The sequence below is a fragment of the Nannospalax galili genome, unplaced genomic scaffold (assembly GCF_000622305.1).
Source record: "Nannospalax galili isolate Female #2095 unplaced genomic scaffold, S.galili_v1.0 scaffold444, whole genome shotgun sequence".
In the NCBI taxonomy this organism is placed as follows: domain Eukaryota; kingdom Metazoa; phylum Chordata; class Mammalia; order Rodentia; family Spalacidae; genus Nannospalax; species Nannospalax galili.
In genome coordinates this window covers 3669360-3687177 of record NW_008354022.1, presented here as the reverse complement: position 1 = coordinate 3687177, position 17818 = coordinate 3669360, and the positions used below count along the sequence as shown (strand labels likewise).

The window sequence follows — 17818 nt, the reverse complement described above, 5'->3', positions numbered from 1 at the left end:
TGTATCAAGCCAGCCACCCACACAACTATGGATCCATCCATCCATTCATTTATGGATTTATCCATCCATCCATCCATCCACCCACTTAGTAAGTACCTATAGATCTATCCATCTATGTATCCATGTATTCATCCACCCACCCACACACCTATGGATCCACCCACCCATCTATACATGTATCAAGCCAGCCACCCACACAACTATGGATCCATCCATCCATTCATTTATGGATTTATCCATCCATCCATCCATCCACCCACTTAGTAAGTACCTATAGATCTATCCATCTATGTATCCATGTATTCATCCACCCACCCACACACCTATGGATTCATCCATCTATCCATCCATCATCTACACACCCACAGACCCACCTTTGAATCCATCCATCCAGCCATTCAAGGATCTATCCTCTACCTACCTACAGATCTATTTCCCCATCCACCCATCCATCCTTCCATGAATCTATTTATTTATATATCCAGTCATGGATCTATCTAAGGGTATATTCATTCATCATAGATCTAACTATCCATCTATCCATGGATCTACCTACCTACCTACTTACCTACATACCTACCTATTTATCTACTCACCCATCCATCCACGCATCCACCTACCCACTCACCCACAACCTATGGGTGTACACATCCATCCATTCATGTATATATCTATCATCTACCTACCTACTTACCTACAGATCTATTTCTCCACCCACTCATGCTTCCATCCATCAATCTATTTATGTATCTATTCATCCATGGATCTATCTATGGGCATATCTATCCATCCAGATGAGAGAACTGTGAAACATGACTGTATCATTATTACGTTATTAGTGATTCTGGCATTGAGAAATCCCATGTCAGGCCACCTGAAGGATGGTTCAGGAAAGCTGACCCATGGCTCAGTCCAGTGTGAAGGCCTCAGATGCAGAGGAGCTGATGATATAATTCTCAGTCCAAGCTGAAGGCTGGAGAACACGAAGGACCATTGGTGTAGGTCTTGGGGTCTAAAGGCTGGATACCTTGGAGTCCTGATGTCCAAGGCCAGGAAAAAAAAAACACTCCAGCTCAAGGACAGTGTGTGAAAATTCCCCTTCCCTTTGCTTTTTTTCTAGGCAAGCTTTGCATCACGGAGTCACATCCCCAACCCTTCACTAGAGGTTTTCTAGGCAGGTGTTCTACCACTGAGCCACATCCTAGCCCCTCACTGGAGGATTCTAGGCAGGTGTTCTACCATTGAGCAACATCCCTGGCCCCTCACTGGGGGAATCCAGGCAGGTGCTCTGCCACTGAGCCACAGCCCAGCTCCTCACTGGGGGATTCTAGGCAGGTACTTCACCACCGAGCCACGCTTCCAGCCTCTCACTGGGGGAACTGCATGCAAATGCATTGTTGCTGAGCTACATGCCCAGACCTTCTTTTAACTTTTCCTTTTGAAACAGGGTCTCAGTAAGTTATCCATGGTGGCCTTCAATTTGCCATTCTCCTGCCTCAGCCTTGTGTGCTACTGAGATGACAGGCCTGTGCCCCCAAGTCTGGCTGTGAGGTTTTTTTTTAGACTGTAATAAAGCAAGCAGAACCTATATCATGCTATCTTGATCCTCCTGTGTCTGCCCCCCAAACCCCAGTGCTGTGATCACACACCTGCCTACTCTGAAAGCAACCACTCAGGACTTCACACAAGTGACATAAACCATTTGTCCTTTATTCTCTGGCTTCCATCTCCTGACATAACGTTCTCAAGGTTCATCAAAGCTGTGGCAACTTGTTAACATGTCCTTCTTGAAGGTCAAATAATATTTCATCATACGTGTGTATGGCATGTTTACACATTGCAGCTGTTGAAAGACACTTGGGCTTCATCCACAGTTTGGCTTGTGACTAATGCTGCCAGGAACATGGTATGTAGGTATCACAAGATCCAGTCTCAATTCAGGATGTATATCCAGAAATAGATGGATAATTCTACTTTTAATGTTTTTTCCCCCCTCTCAGATTTAGCATTTTGTTTTTGAGACAGGGTCTTACTATATAGCTCTGGCTGGCCTGGAACTCACCTTGTAGACCAGGCTGGTCTGGCACTCACAGACATCTGCCTGCCCCTGCCTCCTGAGTACTGGATTAAAGGTATGCACCACCACACCCATCCAAAACATTTAAAAAAATTACATGCATGTGTGTGTTTCTGTGTGTATGTGCACATGAGTGCAGTGCTTGTGAAGGCCAGAACAGGGTGTCAAAGTCCCCTGGAGCTGGACTTACAGGTGGTTGTGAGCTGCCGGGAACTGAACTCTGGTCCTTTGCAAGAACAGCAAGTGCTCTTAACTGCTGAGTCATCTCTGCAACCTGTTTTGTGTTCCTGATAGCTGCCTTTTTATAGGGATGAGTAAGGTATCACCTCTGTCCAGGCAGCTTTCTATCTTGACCTTCCTTGTCTTTTGTTTTTGAGACAGAGTCTCAGTAGCCCAAACTGGCTGCAAACTCATTAAGTAGCTGAGGGTGACCTTGAACTTCTGATCCTTCTGCCTCTGGCTCCCGAGTGTTGGGATTACAGGCATGCACCACCACATCTGGTCTATTTAATGATAGGGATGGAATCCAAGGCTTCATGCATGCTAGGCAAGTACTCAACCAACTTAACTACATTCCCAGCCCTCATGTGGGTCTTGGATATGTGGACAGAAGCAAATCAGAGGATGCTCCATGCAGACGCCAAAGAAAATGCCACTCGGTCAAGCAGGAAGGAAAGAAAAAAGCAGAAAGCACCATCATGTGGGGTTATTTAGAGGGGCAAAGAACACAACTGACTCCAAAGACCTGGGAAGTGTCTGAACAAATGGTGTTGAAAGGGTTTTAAAAAAATGAAAACAAATTGATAGCTGGAAAGATGGCTCAGTGGTTAGGAGCACTTGCTACTTTTACAGACGACTTGGGTTCAATTCCCAGTACCCACAGTCAGGTGGCTTACAACTGCCTATAAGCCAGTTTCAGGGAAACTGATACCCTCTTCTGGCCTTTGCTAGCACTGCATACATATTATGCACATACAGTTAGGCAGACATACATATACAAGATAAAAATAAAAATATGGGACTGGAGAGATGGCTCAGCAGTTAAGAACACTGACTGTTCTTGCAGAAGACCTGGGTTTGAATCCCAGCACCCACATGGCAGCTAACAACTGTCCGGAACTTCAGTTCCAGGGGATCTGACAGTCTCCTTTGTCCTCCGCAGGCACTGCACCACATGGGTGCATTTACTTACATGCAGGCATAATACTCATAAATATAAAATAAAAATAATAAAATATTTAAAAATAAAAATAAATAAGCCAGGCATGGTGGTACGTACTTTGAATCCCAGCACTCAGGAAGCAGAAGTAGGTGGATAAATGTGAGATCGAGGCCAGCCTGGTCTACACAGAGAGTTCCAGGTCAGCTAAAAGGAGACCCTGTTTCAGAAAGATCAAACCAAACCAAATTATTTGATTTTTCTCCACTTTTTGGAGAATGGGTCTTGCCATGAAGCTCCACCCAGCTGGCCTTGAACTTATCTTCCTGTGTCAGCCTTCTGAGGATGGACTGACTGTCCTCACAATATGGCAGCTGGCTTCCCACCCAGCAAAGGTTCTGAGTGATGGGGAACATGAAGCAGAGTCTATCCTTTATGACCTAGCTTTGGATATCACCAAGCACAGAGTCCCTAAGGCAGACACTGAAAGGTGGGAGAGGAAAGGGCATTTTAACTCTTGAACAGAAGAGTATCAGAAGTGGGGGGTCATTACCAAACAACCTTGGGGGCCATTAAAAAACTATCTCACCCAGTACTTAGGAAGTAGAGGCAGGAGGATTATAACTTTGAGGCCACCCTCAGCATGTAGCAAGTTTGAGAACAGCCTGGGTCTTGTGAGATTCTGTCTCAAAACAAATTAGGGATTGGAGAAGCTGGCTCAGTGGTTAAAAGTACTGGCTGCTCTTACAGAGGACCTGGGTCCAGTTCCTAGCACCCACATTACAGTTAACAACCATTTGGAACGCCAATTCCAGGGGATCTGATGCCCTCTCCTAGCCTCTGTGGGCACTGCACACATGTGGTACAGTTAAATACATGCAGAAAAGTACCACTCATATACTAAAAAAAAAAAAAAATCAAAACAAAATAAATGTATCTCAGGTGTCCTAAAATATGGTATGTGGGGGTTAGGCAGGACAAAGGAAAATGCCAGATGGGACAGTTAATGTTCATGCCAGGTTCACTGCACTGAGAGGCACTTAGGACACTGGCAGCATACTCTCAGTGTGTGAGGGGCCATTAGAGACAACTAGATTGTGAGGGGTCTGATCTCATCAATGGCTTGATCCAATTCTGGATTAAAAATTTGAATAAGGGGGCCAGGCAAGATGGCTCAGTGGGTAAAGGTGCTTTCTGCCAAGTCTGACAACCGAGTTCAATCCCTAGGATCCACACGGTGACAGGAAAGAACTGACTCCTACAAGTTGTCCTCTGACTTCCACATGTGCACTATGGCATGTGTGCACACATACACAGAGACACAAATAAATGTATAATAATATAAAAATCTGAATCGCCTATTGGGAGGCAATGGATGGGGGGGTGTCCTTGGCAGCTGCATCTTGCCCTTTCCCTTCCTCTAACAGCACTGATGTTTCCTGGTCCACCATGATGTGAAGAGCCTCTGCCATGCTTCCCCACCCCAACGGACCAAAACCTCTGAAACATGAACAGAACAAAACTTTCTGTCCTTAAGCTGTTCATGTTAGGTATTTGGCATAAATATGATAAAATTACACCAGGTACAGGTATGAATATGAAGTGAAAAGCCAGCCTGGAGATTATTTTATTAATTTTTAGTTTAAAAATATTTTAATTATTTTTATGAGTATTTTGCCTGCATGTGTGTATGTGCTCCACATGTGCACAATGCCCTGCAGAGGCCAGAAGAGGGTGTTGGATCCTCTGGAACTGGAGTTACAGACAGTTGTTGGCCATGTGGGTGCTGGGAATCAAACCTGGATCCTCTGGAAGAACAATAAGTGTACTTAGCTGCTAAGCCATCTCTCCAGCCCCTTTATTTTAAATATTTTTTATTTATTATTTTTAATTTTATGTGTATGCGTGTATTGCCTACATGTAGGTAAGTGCACCCGTGTTGTGCAATGCCTGCAGAGGTCAGAAGAGGCTGTTGGATCCCCTGGAACTGGAGTTACGGACAGTTGTTAGCTGCCATGTGTGTGCTCGGATTTGAACCCCAGTCTTCTGCAAGAGCAACCAGTGTTTTTAACCGCTGAGCCACCTCTCCAGACCCCCTTTATCCATTTTTAATCTTATTTTATTGTTACTATTTTTGGAGACAGGGTCTCACTATGCAGTGATGGTTAGCCTGGAACTCCCTGTGTAGACCAGGTCAGCCTCAAATCCACAGAGATCCACGTGCTTCTGCCTCCCAAGTGCTGGGGATTAAAGGGGTGTCCCACCATGCCCAGTCTTCTTTTTAGTGTGTGTGCGTGTGTGTGTGTGTGTGTTGTGTTGTGTTTGTATGCAAGTGCGTGCAGGTATGCATGCATGGGTCTTTGTGCATACGGCTCTTGTTCCTCAGGTACCATCCATCTTGTTTTTTTGAGACGGGGTCTCTCACAGGTTTGGAACTTGCTGAATAGGCTAGGCTGACTGGCCAGTGAGCACGAGGGTCCACCTGTCTGCCTCCCCAGCACTGGGATTACAACAGCATGTGCCACCATGCCCAGCTTTTTTCTTTCTTTTTTCTTCTTAAATGTGGATTCTAGGGATCAAGCTCAGGCCTTCATGTCCTTTATCCACTGAGCTCTCTCTTCAGGTTTGTATCTGAGGATTTTAAGTACTGCAGAGACACAGCCAGGGATTGGAACAAACATCTGAAGTCTAAGTATTCACCTCTAGTTGGGTGCTCTGGCCTCCACCTGGGCTTCCCTCTCAGGAGGCTCCTGGCAAGCCTGAGGGGTGTCACCTCCTACCTTCAAAGAAAAATTCTTATTTTTTCCCTTTTTCCCTTTTCACGTGTATGTATATTTGTATGTATGGTGTGTGCATGCATGACTTCAGTACCTTTGTGAGCATGTGTTTGCATGTGTGGGGTATACACATGGGTTATGTACAAGTGCTTACATGTATACATGGGGTGCAATGCATGTGCATGTATGTTTGCATGTGTATGGGTGTATGTGTGTACACATTTGTGGATGAATGTTTCTGCACACATGTGGGCAAGTGTGTATTCGTGTTTGCACATGTGTTGTGCACATGTGCATGTGTGTGCATGCATGTGGAGGCCAGAAGTTGATGTCTTATGCATGTTCTCACTTTTCCACCTTATTTACTGAGGCAGGGTCTCTCATCAAACCCAGAGCTCACTGATATGGCTAGCCTTGCTAGCCAGTTTGCTCTGGGGATCCCACCTCTGCCTTCTGAGCCTAGAATTACAGGTGAGCCACCATGCTGGGCCTTCATTTTTGTGGGCTCTGGGGATCTGAACTTTGATCCTCATACTTGTGCAACAAGCACTTTAACCACTGAGCCATCTCCCCAGCTCCTGTATTTCTATTCTGCCTATTGGATAGAAGTTCCTTTTGCATTATGTGCTGGGCCCAAACACAGCAGTTGCATGTTGTTGGCTTTGTGTATGAATGACATGACATGTACCAATTTGTACCAACTCTCTCTCTCTCTCTCTCTCTCTCTCTCTCTCTCTCTCTCTCTCGGCCCCAGGCCACTGTTCACACTGAGCCATCTCTCCAGACCCTTGTTTTATGTCATTAAACCCTCAAAGCATGGGCAGGCTGCATGCCTAGCCCTAGCTCAGGAAGGAAGTTGATGACACAGAGAGATCACGTGACTTACCCATGGTCACCTTTCCCAAGGTGTGGTTGGTTCTGGGTTTCCCCTGGAGGCCTCCTGGACCAGCCCAAGTGGCCTTAGTCCAGTGCATGCAGGAAACAGCTAAGGATCTTGACATATTTGTGCAGTTTTAAGCTTTTCTCCCATAAATGCCTCTTTAGTGAATAGTGTTCCCTGCAGTTTGTTAGCAAGACCTTAATGTAGGTGATAACACACAGACCCAATACATGTGAATGAACACATGAACGGGAGACCTTAAGGTGGCAGCTGTAGGGTTTCCAATGGACCAATCAAATGCAATGGGCTTTGGGGGGGGGTCTTGTTTTTAGAGCCCAGGATAGACTCTAGCTCAGGCTCTTCCTACCTCGGCATGCCCAGTGTTTAAATTATAGGCCTGTGCCATACCTGGTAAGAAATAGGCTTTCTAAGGTGGTACTTAAAGGTAACAAAAGGGGCTGGGGAGATGGCTCAGTTGGTAAAGTGTTTGCTACACAGCATGAGGACCTGGGTTTAGATTCCCAGTGTACAGGTAAAGAGTGAGGCTCTAGAGGCATGCCTATGATCACAATCCTTTGGGGCTTACTGGCTAGCCAGCCTAGCCAAACAGAGGAGCTCCAGGTTCAGTGAGAGACCCTGCTTCAAAAAAATAGGAGGGAGAGTGATAGAGGAAGACACCTGACATTGACCTCTGGCCTTCAATTGATGAGACTACAGTGACTATAGGCATGTACCACTAGGTTTGGTTCACTGGCAGAGCCCCTGCCTAGAATCCTCCAGTGAGGGGCTGGGGGTGTGACTCAGTGGTAAAGCATGTACACTCACAAGTGCATATACAAACACACATCAGACAGACACAGACACAAAGGTAGCAGTATGTGTGTATCTTCATCACTGTGACCTTGGCAATCAAAGGGCTCCTGGTGACAGGGAATCAGGGCTAGCTTAGACACCTGGATGAGTGCTTATAGTCACAGGCCCTCTGGTCTGATCTCCTGGGTTCAAATCCCAGCTCTGCTTCCATCTGTGTTCCTGGGTCTTCTCCTGCCTGTTCTTTATCTGTGAAACGGGGCTTCCACTCCTTGGTGTTGCTGTAGAGCTAAAGGGATCTAACAGACAGGATGGTACTTGGAAGAGCCTGGAGCATCCTAAGGGTTTTGTAAGAGTGGGCTATGGTTGTTATTGCTCTGTCTTCTTTATCACCCCATATCTGTTTTACCCATAGTAGAGACCTCCATTTCCCTGGGGACCTGCCTTTCTTCCTCTCCCAGGGCGCTTCTCCAGGGTAAACACCTCTGGTTCCTCCAACCTGGTCCTGCACACTCTTGGCTATGGGTGGGCTTGCAAACCTGAGCAAAGCCAGCCACAGCCCTTCCCAGAAGGTTCAAGAAAGTGAGGCAGAAGGGCTTCATTGTGACCCACCTTGAGGGGTCTCACATGTTGCCTCCCTGCACAACCCTACCCAGCAGACAGCCTCCATCGCCTGGGACCGATATACCAGTCAGAGTCCTCTCCCTCCCCCTGGCCAGAAGTCTCTATGTAATAAGGCCCACTTCCAGGGGTTGAGTCTTGATTGGTCCATAACAGTCTCATGCTTCATGGTCATGTGACCAAGCTCTGACCAATGAGGTGAGGAGGTCTGGGCAAGGCTTGGGGAAGCCTGGCTTTGTAGGTTTTCTTCCAGGTACTCCCAGAAGCCGCAACACTGCCTCTGACTGAATTCCCCGACTGTTGTCTCTGCCACTCCACAGGGTGCTGTGTGTTGTGTCAAGGATGGCCAGACAGAAAGATGGGAAGAAAGAGGTCCTGATGACATCAGCACATCTTTTAAGTTAACTGAAAATTGGAACTGCCCAGATCCTACCATTATTTTTGTGGTGCTACTTACTTGACCCTCTGAACCGTACCCAGGGGCTCTACCACTGAGTCACACCTCCAATCCCTCACTGGGAGATTCTTTTTTGTTGTTTTGAGAAAGGGCCTCCCTGTAGCCCCAGCTGGCGTAGAACTCACAACATAGACCAGGTTGGCGTCAATCTCAGAGATCTACCTGCTGCTGCCTCCTGAGTGCTGGCGTTAAAGGCCTGTGCTACCACACTAGGCACTCTACTAAGGTCTGTCTCCAGTCTTTCACTGGTGGATTCTAGGTAGGAGGTCTACAGCTGAGTCATGGCCTCAACCTCTTAGTATTGGATTTTAGGCAAGTGCTCTACCTCTGAGCTACAGCCCTAGCTCCTTTTCGCTTATTTATTAATTACATTTTTTATTTATTTTTGTGTATGAGTGATTTGCCTGCATGTATGTAAGTGTACTACATGTATCCAATGCCTGCTGAGGACAGAGAAGGGCAAGTCAGATCTCCTAGAACTGTAATTACAGACAGTTGTTAGCCGCTATGTGGGTGCTGGGAACCAAATCCAAGTCCTCTGCAAGAGCAGCCAGTGCTCTTAACCACTGAGCTATCTCTCCAGCACCCCCCTTTTCCACTTTTTATTTTCAGACAGGGTTGCGCTAAGTTGGCAAGGCTGCATTTGAACTCACGGTGGCTCAGGTAGGCCTTGAACATGTGATCTTGCTTCTTGTATTTGGGATGACAAATCTGAGCTATAAGGCCCAGTGTGAGTCTTTTCTTTTTCATTTGCTCTACTCTTTGACAATTTCTATTTTTAAAATATTTTATTATTTTTATTTTATAGATATGAGTATATTGCCTGCATGTGTGTAAGTGCTCTCGTGTTGTGCACTGTCCACAGAGGTCAGAAGAGGGTGTTGGATCTCCTGGAACTGGAGTTATGAATGGCTGTTAGCTGCCACGTGGGTGCTAGGATCCTAACCTGGGTCCTCTGCAAGAGCAGCCAGTGCTCTAACCATTTAGCAATCTTTCCAAATCCCTCTTTGGTAATTTCTTACATGTAGATAATGTGTTTTTGTCATTTTCAACCTCCATTGCCCTCTCTTATCATCTCCCCTGTCTTGGGCCTTTTTTTTGCTAAAGTCCTACCCCTCATCAACTTCCACCTAGAGTCCTGCTTCCATTGACCTAGCTCACATTCTTCTTTCAATGCTTCTCAAGCCTGCCCTGTAACTACCTTCCTCTCTCTTTTCTCTCTCTCTCTCTCTCTCTCTCCCCCCCCCCCCCGGTTTAAAACCCTCACCTTATGAACATTAAAAAAAAATAAAGGTTTTTTTTTTTTTGTCTTTTTGAGACAGGGTCTCTCTGTAGCCCTAGCTGTCCTGGAACTCGCTATGTAGACCAGCTTGGCCTTGAACTCACAGATATCCACCTGCCTCTGCCTCCCAAGTGCTGGGATTAAAGGCATGCGCCACCAGTTTAATTAAGTATGTCTTTGTGAGTGTATGTGCATGTGAGCATCCAGAAGAGGGCATCAGATCCCCTGGAGCTGGAGTTACAGGGATTGCCCAATATGGGTACTGAGTTTGGGTCCTCTGGAAGGGCAGCTCTTAACCACTGAGCTGTCTTTCCAGGCCCCCCAAGAACATTTTTTCAATTATTGCTGTGCATTTTTCCTGTCATAGTTTGGATGTGAAATGCCTTCCACAGGCTCATGTAGCTCATGTATTTGAACACTGGGTTTCCAGCTGGTGCTGCTGTTTTGGAAGGCTGTGGAATCTTTAGGGTATATGGAGCCTTACTGGAGGAAGTGAGTCACTGTGTGCAGGCCTTGAACTTTTATAACTAGGCCCTACTTCCTGTCTGCTCCCTGCTTCCTGGTCTGCCAGGATGTTAAAGTTCCAGCATTTTTTCCATTGTTTGCGAATGCCACTATGCCTTCTCCACCATAATGGACTGTACTCGCTCAAACTGTGAGCCAAAATAAACTGTTCTTTAAGTTGTTTCTGTCAGGTACTTTGTCATAGCTCTGAGAAGAATCAACTGATATTTCTCTCCATTTGACACCATATTATACATCATGATAAAAACTATACTTTTGTGTGAGTGTGTGTATGTGTGTGTGTGTGTGTGTGTGTGCATGTGCATATACAAGGCTGAGTCAGACGGGTCACTAAGTTTGAGGTCAGTTTAGTCTATATAAGGAACTCTAGAACTGCCTGGAATTCTATATGCAGACCAAGCTGGCCTTGCTCTCCAGAGATCCACCTGCCTCTGCCTCCAGAGTGCTGGGATTAAAGGTGTGTGCCACCAGGCCCAGCTTGAAACTGCTGGGATTTTGAACCAGGCTGCTTCCCACCCCTGTCCTGGGCAAGCTCTTTTGTAGACACTACTAAGTGTAGTAGTGTGAGAGACTGTCAGTGTGAGAGATTTCAGAATCCTACACAGTGCTGGAGATTTGACAGCATCTCCAAGGAGGACATCTGGGCTGGAAGACACTAGGCAGAGTCATACCTGGCAGAAGTTGGGCCCAGCCACTCTGCTCTGGCTCTCCACCCAGAGCAGTCTAGATACATCTGAGAGTAGTTGAAATAAGGAGTCAGAAGGATAACAGACGTTGAGTGTGGTAGCCCAGGCCTGCCTGCCATCCCAGCCACTTAGGAAGTTGAGGCAGGAGAATCGTGAGTTCAAGGCCTGCCTAGGCTACAGAGTGAGTTCAAGGTCAGCCTGGGTAACTTAGTGAAGTCCTGTACCAAGATAAAAAATAAAAAGTGACAGAGACACAGCTCATTGGAAAATCCCTTGCCTAGAATCCCCCAGTGAGGGGCTGGGGGTTGTGGCTCAGTGGTAGAGTACCTGCCTAGAATCTCCCAGTGAGGGGCTGGGGGTGTGGCTCAGTGGTAGAGCACCTGCCTAGAATCCCCCAGTGAGGGGCTTGGGTGTGGCTCAGTGGTAGAGGACCTGCCTAGAATCCCCCAGTGAAGGGTTAAGGGGTGTGGCTCAGTGGTAGAGCACCTGCCTAGACTCCCCCAGTGAGGGGCTGGGGTGTGGCTCAGTGGTAGAGCACCTGCCTAGAATCCCCCAGTGAGGGGCTGGGGATGTGGCTCAGTGGTAGAGTGCTTGCCTTGCATACACAAGGGCCTGTGTCCAATATCCAGTACTACAAAAAAGAAAGAGGGGCATGAGGGAATACACGAAGACCAGTGGTTTGATTCTGTGCTCTTTAATCTTTCCAAACAGCTCAGTGCAAACAGAAGGCCTGGGTGGCATTGCTGAATGTGAGCCTCCTTTGTAATCTAGGCTAGCAAAAAATGAGCTTAAGCCACAAGGATACAAACTCAAATCAGGGCTCTATCACTTATCATGTGACCTTAAGCAAGTCAATCCCCGAGTGCTAAATTCCTCGTTTGTAATAGCTACATCACTGAGTTGTTGTTCCTTGTATACACAGGGGTAAACATTATTTACCTGTGCACTACAAGCTTTTTCTGCCTAATTCCTACTGATATAATCTAACCCCCTGCTCCTTCAGGAAGGCTCCCAGACTGTCCTAGCCAGTCCCCCAGCCCCTCCCTCCCTCCCTTTCTCTCATTCATTCATTCTTTTTTTTTTGGTCTTTTTGAGATAGGGTCTCCCTGTAGACCCAGGCTGGCCTTGAACTCACAGAGATCCACCTGCCTCTGCCTCCCAAGTGCTGGGATTAAAGGTGTGCGCCACCACGCCCGGCTCATTCATTCATTTAAAAAAATTTATTTTTATTTTCTATGTATGAGTATATTGTCTGCATCTATGTAGTAAGTGCACCTGTGTCATGCTATGCCTGTGGAGGTCAGAAGAGGGTGTCAGGTCCCCTGGAACTGGAGCCATGTGGGTGCTGTGAATTGAACCCAGGTCCTCTGCAAAAGTAGCCAGTGCTCTTCTGAGCAATCTCTCTAGTCTTTCTTCTTTTTATTTTTGATTTATTTTTTAAAATTCTGTGTATTTGTGTCTGTGTATGTATGTGCATGTGAATGCAATGCCTGCAGAGGCCAGAGAGGGTGCTGGATCCCCTGGAGCTAGAGTTACAGGGAGCTGTGAACTGCCTGATATGGGTGCTAGGAACCAAACTCATTTCATCTGCAAGAGCAGCAAGTGCTCTTAACTGCTGAGCATCTCTCCAGGTCCAGGCCTTGTTTCTTCCGCCCTGCTGGACCATTTCTTTCCTGTTTCCTGCCTTTAGGTCTTCACTGATGATCACCTCTTTTCTTTTCTTCTACCAAGCAGGCTCTTGACTTTGCAGAGTGTGTGTCTATGGGGAGAGACTCCCTATATCCCTTAGATCCAGCTGTTCCCTGCACTGAGTGGGTGTTGCCCAAAGCCATTCCTCTCTGCAGGCTCTACTTCAATGAGACACTGAAAGAGAGGTAGTGACTAAGTCTATGGGGAGGTGGAGGCAGCGAAGTACTTGGGAGGTTCCAGTGTGATGTCACTAGATCTTTAGGATTTAAGTGGAATTGACTGTGGAGGGGATATATTCCAGTCAAAGATGAAGGGTGTACAGGCAGAAAACTGAGCAGTGAGAAGAAAAAGCAGGTGCATCACTGGGCATCACTGGTATATCTACTGGGGGCATGGATAAAGACAAGGATTCCGGATCCAGTTTCCCCAAAGGGCCTTGAATACCACACTAAAGATGTGGCCCTATAGAAACAGGGATTAAAACATTTGAAACAGAAAGATATTCAGGGGGTGCTGTACCAGTTTGGGATAGGTGGATGCTAACAGGAATCTAGACCACCTTGATGGGTGGGTGGGGTTGGGAGGACAGTCAAAAAGAGCTGAAATGACTACCTGTGTGATTTATTGTTATAAATAATATTACCCACACACTACTATTCCCTTTTAACTTGAAACAGAGTCATTTCTCTCTGTATTAAATGACCCACCCCCAGTACTTTGTGCTATGTCCATTTCACTGAGGGACAAAGGGAGAGACAGGGACGGTGACCTGGCCCGGGCCACTGGGGCCCGATTCCAGCATGAAGCCACACCTAGGCTCTGAGGGCATGGGGTAGCCGTTTGACCAACTGTTCTCAGCTGTTTCTAGAGTCAGATCCTGGAGACAAGGAGGTGACCTTTGACCTCTGAGTCATCTTGCGTCTGGACTGGTCATTTGGGCCTGCCTGGGAAGGGAGTGGAGGACCTACCCACAAGGGGACAAGCTTTCCTGTGGTCAGGTAGGCCAAAATGAATGTGTGCCTTGGCCTCAATTTGAGACCTTCACCTTAGACAGGGAGAGAAGGAAGGTGGTGGGTGGGTGTACTTGAAAAAGTCCCTTCATCTAAGACATAGAGGACAGACCAAGTCTACCTTTTCCTGTCCCCCTAAAAGTCCTCTCCTCTTCAGCCAGTCTTGACTCACCCTGAGAAAGAAATGAACCAGGGGTCTGGGGGGTGGGGGTGGCAGAGGCTGGAAAAACAAGGCCAATTCTATAGTCTCTAGTCTTGAGATCTTGGGAATTGCCTGGGGGTGGGAGGGAGAGGGCAAGTGGAAGTAGCAGTCCAAAGGTGTTGACAGAGAGGGGCTATTTACAGCTGTGTGTGTGTGTGTGTGTGTGTGTGTGTGTGTGTGTGAGAGAGAGAGAGAGAGAGAGAGAGAGAGAGAGAGAGAGGAGAGAGAGATTCAGAATTTGAGCTGTTAGCTTTGTTTTTAAATGACTGTTTAATGATTTACCTGTGGCCATCTAAGGAGCAAGGGGCTCTTCCCCGGCCAGGGAGGCAAGGCTTCAAAACCTCAGGTCTCCATAGATATGACAAAAGAAGAGAGTAAACAAGATTCACAGAGCTAGCTGCTTGCTTCATCTTGCAAACAATAGCAGGGACTGAACTCAACATTAAAAGTCAGGTTCCTAAGCAAGAACTTTAACAGGCTCTGTGTCCCCTGAGCTCACCACCTCCATAGGGGACAGGGCAGGGGGGAGGGGACAGTGTTTGGTGTTCACTATCAATTTAACTCAATCTTGACCAGTAATGCACTCATTCATTTCAAAGAAATAAAACAACCTCTGCCCTAAACCCCCTAAAACCAGACCAGTCACAATGGTAGGGAAAAGAGGGGCTCAAGGTAATAGAAGCTTGCTCCAATTCCCACTACACTGGGGGACAAAAAAAGAGAGAGAAAACATTAAACGGACTCTAACACAAATAACCAATAGGCTTTGATAAAGTCAAATCCATACCTAATACTGGGAAAAACCTAAGGTTTGAAAAATTAAATAAATAAATCTGTTTTTCTTTTTCCTCTTACCTTCTAATACCTTCCACTATTTTCCTTCTGCAACACTGCAAGTCCAGCCTCCAGGCAGATCCCTAAACACCCCTGCTCCTCCCCTTCCACGGTTCAAAATCCCCCCTCCCTCCCACTTCCCTGGACCCCCCCAAAGAGAAAAGAATCGAGGCGACCCGGGCCCTGCAGCCCCTCCCCCGCCGACTGCACACCCCACCCCCTCGCAGGCACTTGGGGAGGAACATCTATTAATGATTTTATGATTTTTCTGTTCTGGGGTAGCCAAGCTCAGCGCCACCCCTCCCCGCTTGCCAGTGGCGACAAGGGGGGCCGGCCCAACCGGGAGGAGGGGAGGGGTGGCGGATAGATGGGGGATGGGGCGTGTTTAGTTTGTTAATTTCCACCTCCGGATCCCCACACCTATTTTTCATTCATTCATTCGTTCATTCATTCATTCATTCATTCATTCACGAATTCATCACGGAGACCATGGGGGGGGGCTGCTTGGGATTTCCAAGAGAGGATTGAAATTGGGTGGGGGGGTGATTGGATGTTGGTGACAACGGTTGGCGGGCGCAGTGGGGTGGGGTGATCTGAGTGGAGGGGGGACCCTCAGATGGAGCACACAGGGGTGGCTTTGTCTGAGGCAGGAGGATGTCAGGGATCCTGGGGTGTGTGGGGGGGATGAAGTTGTTTTGCACTGCGCCCCCCTGGGGTGCGCCTCTTTGTCTGTCCCCGGCCGGTTCCACGCGTCCCCCACCACCACGTTCGTTCTCTCTTTCTTGCTCTCTCTCTCTCACCTGGTCTTTGAGGACAGGAAGGCAAGTTTGATGAGGCCATAGGTGAAGAGTGGGATACTCTCCTTGGCGACGCTGGCAACTTGCAGCCGGTGCTCCAGAATATGCAGTTCCATCGTCCGCGCGGAGCTCCTGCACAGCGGATCATCCGCGGTGGCCGGAGCTTGGTTGCGGGGGGCGGGGGGGACACGGAGACGAGCCGCGGCCCCCGCCCCCTGCGCGCCCCAAGCCGTGGGGCAACCGGCCCGGGGGAGGGGGCCCGGAGCTCGGTGCCGGGCTGATCCGGATGTGATCCAGAAAAGAAGGAGGCTTGGCAAGTTACAAAAAAAAAATGTGGAGAACTGCGGAGTGCAGGGAGTCGCGGGTGGACTAACGAGCAGCGCGCGGCGCCGGGCTCAGCAGCAGCTGGTGTTCGCTGTAACAAACAACTTGCCACTCAAACGCCGGGCGGGTTCTGCGCAAGCGCCGGCTACGGGGCCGCGCGTTGCCTCTCGGGACGTGTAGTCCATGGCCCTTCCCCCCGCCCTGGGCGACTCGGGTTTGCTGATGTCAAGCTAAGGGGGCTGGGCTGCTGTACCACGGGTGCACCCGGAATGCAAGAATTCGGGGTTCCCCGGGGACAAGAGGAGCCCGGGGGGACACATAGGGGAATTTGGAGCCAATCTGAGCTTCCGCACATGCTTTGTCATCGCTCCAACTCGGTGTTACGTGCTTTCTTTGGGGTGTCAAACAAGCAACCCCCCCCCCCCCCCCCCCCGCCTTCTCCAAACAACTCCAGCTTTGGAGAAGGCCTGAGCCTGCCAGGGCAGAGATTTAGAGGAATTGGTGATTGTAGTACAGGGAAGCAAAAAGGAGGGTGGGGGACAGAGAGGAGGGGTGATGGGTTCCTTGGGGGAAGGGGACAGGCAGGCTGGGTGCTGAAGGGTGAAAGGGGGAGGGGGCGCAGAGGGAGAGCGGCGCGGCCTTCCAGGCAGAAGGAACACGGTGTCCAAACGCACGGAAGCGTGAAAACCCCCACGGTACTCTGGCTTTGATGCAGCGGAAAATGTGAGCGAGGAGAGAGATAAGGCAGGACCCGGGTCGCCGGGATCATAGGTGCAAAGCTGGTTAAGTGCTTGTGGATTCCGCGGGGGAGGGGGAGCCTCAATACCCACGGGATTCATCCTTAGCCTCTCCACCCTTAGGGTTGCATGCTGTCGGGGACCCTGTTCCACAAATGTTTCCCACCCCTCTTTCATGGCTGACTAGGTTTTGAAAATTTCTAGGTTAAAGTTACTGACTGGTGTTTTTGCCCTTTGGCAAGGTACTTTGGGAACGAGATAGGCCAAGTCTACCAGCTAAGACAGGCTGGGAATTCTCTTTTTCTTTGGAGTTGAGAGGCGGGATCCTGGCTGTTCTCTGGTGCATTCTCAGCCCTCTTCTTATTAGATAAGGACATATCTTCCTGGTTCCCACAAAGGGGTGTGAAACCCCTAATCTTGGGTAGGTCTTAGAGCCAGCCCATGTCCTTACTGCTTTATTTTCACTAAAGAATTGGGTCGGCAAAATGGCTCAGCGGATAAAGGCCCTTTGATGCCAAACCTGAGTTCGATTCCCTAGACCCACAATGTGGAAGGCGAGGACCTACTCCCTGCAGGTTGTCCTATGACTGCCAGACGGTCAGCCATGGCAGGAGCATACACACACACACACACACACACACACACACACGCACGCACGCACCCCACAAAAAAGATTTTCAAAAAAGAATTGGGGGCTAGAGACATGATTCAGCAGTTAAGAGCACATGTTGCTCTTGCAGAGGACTTTTGGGTTCCCAACACATACTGGCAGCTTACAACCATCAGTAACTCCAGTCCAGAGGATCTGATGCCTGTTCTGGCCTCCACAGGTATTGCACAACACTGGTGCACTTCCATACATGCAGGCAAAACACACATATACATAAAATTTCTAAAAACTGAGCCCCCTCTATTTTTATTTTTGAGACAGTCTCATATATCTCAGACTGT

General features: G+C 48.2%; 1 protein-coding gene across 1 annotated transcript in view; it reads right to left on the bottom strand.

Annotated features, from left to right (window-relative positions):
- The window catches only part of Castor2 (cytosolic arginine sensor for mTORC1 subunit 2), a 42618-nt gene extending 26368 nt beyond the window's left edge, over positions 1–16250 (bottom strand). The window contains exon 1 of the mRNA XM_008851111.1: positions 15810–16250. Within this exon, the coding sequence (XP_008849333.1) occupies positions 15810–15922 (113 nt within the window). The 5' untranslated portion in view covers positions 15923–16250. The remainder of the gene's footprint in view (positions 1–15809) is intronic.
- Between the last annotated feature and the right edge of the window lie 1568 nt (positions 16251–17818).